This window comes from Condylura cristata, unplaced genomic scaffold (genome assembly GCF_000260355.1).
Source record: "Condylura cristata isolate star-nosed mole 26May11 unplaced genomic scaffold, ConCri1.0 scaffold00012, whole genome shotgun sequence".
In the NCBI taxonomy this organism is placed as follows: domain Eukaryota; kingdom Metazoa; phylum Chordata; class Mammalia; order Eulipotyphla; family Talpidae; genus Condylura; species Condylura cristata.
In genome coordinates, this window is record NW_004567113.1 from 55,152,501 (window position 1) to 55,159,490 (window position 6,990).

Genomic DNA, 6,990 nt, shown 5'->3' on the forward strand with positions numbered 1-6,990 from the left:
CCTTGGTGAGCCGTGAGTCAGCAGCTCAGAAGGAGATGGGCGAGGGCGGTGTTGCAAGTCTTTTCACATTCACTTTTTGATCTTAAAGTAAACTCAGTGGGTTCATTTTACACGAGTCAAGCCCCATCGCCCCCGGGGTTAGCCATCACTGATGTTAAATGTCTTGGCTGCTTATCCTTACAGATCCCAAAAAACTTCTCGCTCCTTTTCACTCAAGAATATTGACTTCCAGTTCACCTGTGTGGTGCCTTGTAGCTTCCTAGTCTAACAGCACACACCAGAAACATTGCTTTGTCGGAGGGGAGAGCAAATCACAGACCATAGGTGGAGGCCATGGTACTGACGAATGCAGGGAAATGAACAGCGCGGAGTCCTGTCTGGGCACCATGGGGCAGAGCTGCCGGAATGGCCTGAACTCAGCCCAGGTCGTGGGGAAAGTCAGCTTTTCCGCCTGGCTTAAGCTACTCTTACTCATGACTAAAGCTACTCTCAATTCATATAGGTCACGACAGGAAAGAGCCCAGGCAAGTGAGACTATGTGAAGCAAGTACATTTCTCCAGGCCCCTGGAAGGCTGCTTTTCTGGGACTCAGATGCCTCTAGGTCAGGGAACAGGGTCCGAGGTCTCTGGAGACCGTGGTTCCTGCGCGGTCCATGGGCTGACCGGAACGTTCTTCATAACACTTGATTTCTCTTCATTTGCAAACATCCTCACATCACTTTCCTGTTGGCTGTAACCTGGGAAACACGCACTTTCTGATCGCTGTCATTGCCGTAACCTCTGTCCTAGCTCCCATCCAGTGAAGTGTGAGCTTCCTATCACTGCATTTCAGGGCCTCAGAAATTTGGCCACAGGCCTTTATCTCCAGGAGGATGAGCCTGACCACCCTTGCGTGTGCGCACTCGAGCTGACCCCTCCACCCTGACGTGGATGCTCACTGCCCGTGGCAGTTGTCGCCCGAGTGGCCTTGGTGACACGTGCCTCCTGGTGTCACGTCCTGTGTGATGCCTCAGCACACTGGGCGTGGACTTGGCCGAGTCCCTTTCCTTGACAGCTGAGACAGCAGCAAACGGGACACGCGCCCACGACTGCAAAGAGCTAGTGTTGCTTATCTCCCCTCTGAAGATGCACGTGTCCTTGAGGAGGCCACGCCGCACCCCCTGAGGGTGAAGGGCCAGCTGGAGGGGGAGACCAGCTGTGTTCACGGAGCCCAGACCCAGGCCAGCCTCCAGCTGAATGTGACTGGGTGACTGGGGCCAGGAGGATGTAGCAGAGTGATCACCCACACAGTGTACAGAGCCACAGGAAAAATTCAGTTATTGTTGCTTTAAATCACCAACTTTGGGTATAGTGTGCTCACAGGCAGTAGTTAGCGGATAAATGTTTTTATTTTGTTGTTGTTGTTGTTGTTACATGTTCTCCTCATTCTGTGAGTGAGCCAGCACTGTTTAAAGCACAGACCCTCAAACAATTCCTAATTCACATTCTCTGGAGGACTGTCTCATTCACTCATCCCCAAAAGATTTTTGAACATCTCTTATGCACTCATACTAGTTCATGGGAATAGAAAAAAGATTGAATACTCCCTTGGGGGGTTCCAGGGCAGGCGAGCTTACCCATCCTCGGGGGGAGGTGAGAACACCGGTGAGCACCACAGCTCCCCCAAAGGAGAATGTCCTGCCACTGCCCCAGCGTGTGTGACTCACGTGGGCGCTTCCCTCCAAAGCATGGCTGTGCCCCGCACCGCCGGGCAAGTGTCTCTGGGGTTTGCCAGGGTTGCATTTCCATAGCCCATCAGTATCCAGAGGCTACTACTTCTTTGAAATTCATTTCTTCTCCTTATGGATTCTACTTATTTCCTTCTGAAAAGGAAACACTTCTCTCAAAGCCTCTCATCTGTGAGTCTGAGAATCTGCTGTTTCTAATCAAATATATACACACCTCCCTATTCCTCCCCGGAATGGCCCTGAGCAAAGAAGCCTCACTAGTAGCTCTTGTTTTACGCTGCTAAGCCTCCCCATCATCGAAGCAGCCGCCTCCTCACAGGCAGGTGAAGCGGGACAGAGAGGAGCTCCCGGCCCTGCAGCCCAAACACACCGTCCCAGCCAGCTGCAGGGGGTCCATATTTGCTCCCCCTTGGCTTGAAATATTCACCCACTTAGTTTAAATCCTCTCCCGCTGACGGCGCATTATGTCAGGTAGTTCATATGCACTCTCAAACCCACTCTCTTGAGACAGCCCCCCTCCCCTGCGCCCCGACACCATTCCACCTGTGGCAGCTGAGACTCCCCATCTGCAGGACTCACCCCACTTTCCCCTGCCCGCCTGTGACTTCAGCAGCTATGCAACGGGACAGCTTCCAAGCTCCTGGGGACACCCCAGGGCTGCCTGGCCTCAGTTTTCCCCGTCTTTTCGTAAGGACAACTGTCAGTTGTGGGTCAGGGCTCACCTTAATGGCCCCATCTTAACCTGATCACACTGTGAAGACCCTAAGGGACAAATTCCGGGGCTCTGGGGAGGGGAGCTTAGCATATGAGCTTGGGATCCAGAACCATGGCCTCCGGAAGACCCACATCACAGGACCCCAAAATCCACCTGTGCAGAGCCCCCGCTCTCCACAAGCTGCCCCTGGCCAGGTGCTGAGCTGCCTGTTTTCAGTTGAATCAGTCTCGTGTCATCAGAAACACAAGCCAAGCTTGCTGAAGAAAGGTAGAGCCACAACTTTGGGGACAGGGGTGGTTGGGAGGCAGCTACAGATGACAATGTCAAGGTGAGAAAAGTGCACTTCATGACCTCAAATGGTTGTCGCTGGGGGTGCTCAAGAAAAGACAGGGGCTGATGGCTCTCAGTGGGATATCCGAGCACCCTCCTCAGCCCCCAGGCTGACCTCCTGAGCTGCCCGCTGCCCCCTCAGCAGTGTGCTTCCTCCATCTGCCTGCTCTGCTCCCCGCTCTGTCTCTGGTGGATCCTCTCACCGCCCCTGCACCTCTGGCCTGCACCCCAGTTATGCATGCATAAGTGAATTAATCCTGAAAAATAAATAAATAATTTTAGGAAGCCACAGGAGGCTTTTCAGCAGGTGACGTGATTCCACCTGGTGTTTAGACAATTAGCATCACCGTCGGTGTTGGGGCTCAGGGTCTCTCCTGCTGCTGACGCAGCTCAGACACCACGCTGGAACTGGCAGCGTGACAACACTGATCTCATCCTCCTGCCCCTTCACCTCTCCACCTCTGGGGCCCCCTGGGGACCTGGGGCCTGCTTTTAGGGGGGCCTATGCCCTGGCCATCCCCCCTCAGGCCCCATGTGCCCTCCCTGACCAGGTTGGGCTGCCCTCTCCTGGGTGGCGACAGCGCCCCCTGCCGCTCTCTGCCGGCCGGCGGCGTTGCACTGTGGCAGGGGCCCAGGAGGCCACCCCCATCACTTGGACCCGAAAGCGCAGGGGAGGCGAACTCGGAAGCAAAGGCACGCGCGCCCCCTGCTGGCCACGCGCGCTCCGTGCAGGCGGGAGGTTTCTTTAAGGAAGTGACTTTCTTTTCGTAAGATGATAAGGCGATGGCTGTCAGTTATCGCTTTGCGAGGAAATGCAAAACTCCAGTCATTCCCCTGATGATGAGTACTTGGCTCACTGATAAAATGTGTACCCCGTTTTAAATAAACGATAGGGCTAAGAGAGAGGAAAAGGCGTTGGGTTTAACAGCGCCACCGTCCACCTGCAATTTGCTAGCGATGTGGGGGGTGGCCAAGAGCTGACCGCCGGCCCTCTGCTCTGTGCAGAACAGGGGTTAACGCCAACCCAGATGGGACCTGTGGGAAAACCGGCGAGCTCACGGCGCAGGGAGCTGGTCATCGGAGCTGGTCGCTGTGTGCAAGACTCAGCAGCTAACATACTTGCTGTGGAGTCGTTTATAATAGGGAGAAGGAAAGGGGAACGGCCTCGATGTCGCTAGGTGTCCAGTGGTGAGGTCAGGAGTCTAGACTTGAGGTCCCTGGACTAATGCAGAGATGCTTCTGGAAGGCCTGTCTCCAACGCAGCAGAAGCTGGACTTCAGGCGGGCAGGGTAGGGATTTTAGCAAGGACCACAGAAGGCTCTTATTCATGCTAAAGTGAGAGCGTCGATGCAGGGGCCCTACAATAGTTTTTAAAACATACTGGTGTGTTAGAGAAATAAAGCAAATTAGGTGAAAAGTTCAGTATAAAAAACTCCCGCACCTGCACATGTGCTCACGTGTAAAAAATGAACAGCGATTACTTCTAGGTTCGTTTCTCAGCGTCAACAGGATTAACGCTTGCGGCTGCGATTGGCCAGTGGCGCCCTCTAGCGCTCACAACCAGTGTGTCTCCACGCTGCCCAGGGCGTTCACAGTTCTGAGACGCAGGGCGCATTGACACTCTACTCTCTCCCCATTTTTTAGCTTTTTTCTAAAATATTTTAGTCATGTAAAAAAAGCTGGTGCTTCTTAATGGCCCATTGCCCAGGCTTCCAAACACTCACGTGAAAAAGATACTCACACGAGCATTTACGGTAAGTAAACTGCTTTTATTATGATTCTAAAATAATAATGGTAAAACATACAAAAACCTCACAAACTTCAACGTCCCTTTCAAGGCTTTAAAATAAAATCCCGGATGGCTTCACGCATAGCAGGAGCACACAGGACCAGGGGAGAAAATAGTAACAATGAACAGCTATAGACCAGAGACATTTTATGGGGGTGAGTGGGGAATGGGGTCAAAAACGGTGGGGGAGAGAAGTGCCCTGGACTGTGGTGATGGCACAGGGTGACTTGGTGATGGGAAGCCCACGGGGATGACCACTGAGATGGGAAAAGGCACAAAACGATGTAAAAATAAGCTATTCTACTATTTTTTAAAAATATGTCTGAGCTGGGGGTAGGCAGGCTGACTCTCAGTGTCTGTCCCAGAGACGCATTCTAAATGCAGGATGTGCTTTGCAGACATGGCGATTTCCCCAACGGCACTTAAAAAAAAAAAATACAGAAAGTCACAAACCTAAAGCCCACAGCCCACGGCGGTACAGTCACTAGCCAGCCTGTGAGTCGCAGCCTGCGATGAGGCCGACGGGTCGGTCACCCGGCAGGAGGTCCGGCGCAGTGCGAGGGAGGCGAGCGGGAGGCCAGATGGATGCCAGCTGGTGTCACTTGTACAACAGCGCGCTGGGCGATGGAGCTCTCTCCGCTCTTCTGAACCGCCCAGATTCCCAGTGATCAGCGCGTCTACATTTATAGTGAGAGCAGAAATTGTAAAATTTATTTTTAGAAAACCTAAAAAATGATCACCATCGAAAATGAGCCCAAAGAGCGGGAGAGAAATATCTTTATATTGAAATGGGCACACACACACGGGCATCTCCAGAAAATAAAAATAACTTTGCTCCAGAAATGAAACCTCGTCAGCAAGTACAGGATAAACAAAATGGGATCAGATCTGCACCGTCAGCCCCGGGAAGGGTCAACTTGAGGGGGTTGGGGGGGACGGGTGCTAGGGCGTGACCAGCGGGGGACAGGACATGGTTTCTATGAAAGACACCGGGCAGTTGTTTTCCAGACTTGGATCAGATTCCTTCCCCTGCACTGGATGAAAATCGACTCCAGCCGCGAGACAACCTTGCTCAGCGGTGTTTGCCTTCGCCCAGCGCGGTGGGCAGCAGTGACACACACAAAGGGCTCTCGTGGCCGCGTGGGTCGGTGTTTACCCAGCCTGGCGAGGGCAGGTGGCACATGGCGCCTCACGGCCTCCGCGTCTTTCATGCGGAGCCAGGACTAGGTTTTACAATAGACCTCGAAGAGCGAGGCAGCTGCGTGCATGCGGTAGAAAATAGAGAACGGCATGGCCAGGTTGACCACGATTATCCAGGGCTCAAAGCCAAAGACAATTTCCTCCAACCCGTTGTCATACTCTGGGCGGCAGCCGAAGGCAGGAGGTATCCAAAGCTGCAAGAGAAGAGGGGGCGGCGGGGGAGCGGTTGTTAGAACCCCGCAGACCGCAGACCGGGGCACTCCCGCGCCCTGGACCCCAAAGGGGCGGAGTCAGCCGGAGGACCAGAGCCAGCGCGCTCAGCCGCTCCTCTGCCTCTCTCCCCTCCACTTGGGCGTTCTCGACCCAGTCCCATGCTGGCCATCTCCACAGCCCCCGCCCAAACTCCACAGGGATCCTTCCACCCCCACCGGCCTGCCAGAGAAAGTCCAACTTCTCGCGGGACACCCACTCTGGACTCCTGCCCCCTCCGCCCGGCGCCCCAGCGCCCCCAGCCCGACGGGCCCTCCACCCCCAGGCTTCAGGGCTGCCCTCCGACTCCCTCCATCCTTCTGCTGTCAAGTGCGGCCTTTCTCCAAGTCCTGAGACACCGCCCCTTGCAGGAAGCCCTCCTTGATCTGCTCACTGCCCGCAGGATCCCCCTGCGAGTTCCCACAGCCGCAGCTTCACCGCAGCGGCCTCTGCAGGCCAACACTGGGCTTGCTGGCCAGGCCCCGGTCTGCGCAGGCGCTTTCTAGGTCTCCTGCTGGCTCCCTTCAGCTTGGAGCTACAACCCAGGCCCTGTTCAGGGAGCTGACCCACCCCCATCAGGAGCATCACCCCGGTGGCAGAGGCTAGAGCCAGAGCCCCAGAAGTCCTGCCCCATCCATGCATGGACATCAGCCACACACAGTGGCTGCCAGGTCCCCGGACCAGGCACTGGCAGTGGTGGGAGCACAGAGTCTCCGAGGGGAAAGGTGAGCCGGCAGCGGAGCGCTCTGTAAGGTGCTGGGGGTGGGGGGCGGGACGGCGGGGGTTCGAGCCCGCACAGCCGTGAGAGCGCCTGACATAGGGCCGGCCCCTCCAGGCCGAAAGGCTCCGTGGCTCCCTGCCCACTGAGGAGGGGCCCTGGCTCGGCCGCGCCCGCCCCCCAGCTCCAGCCCCGCCGGCTTCCCTCCTGGCCACGGTCTCCCCGGCTGCTCGCTCCGCCCATCGCCCACCCCCACCGGCCA

The 6,990-nt window shown here is 55.7% G+C and overlaps 1 protein-coding gene across 1 annotated transcript in view; it reads right to left on the reverse strand.

Annotated features, from left to right (window-relative positions):
* Nucleotides 1–4,824: 4,824 nt before the first annotated feature.
* OTOP1 (otopetrin 1) overlaps nucleotides 4,825–6,990 on the reverse strand; it is a 17,454-nt gene continuing 15,288 nt past the window's right edge. Inside the window, exon 6 of the mRNA XM_004681520.2 lies at nucleotides 4,825–5,955. Within this exon, the coding sequence (XP_004681577.2) occupies nucleotides 5,785–5,955 (171 nt within the window). The 3' untranslated portion in view covers nucleotides 4,825–5,784. The remainder of the gene's footprint in view (nucleotides 5,956–6,990) is intronic.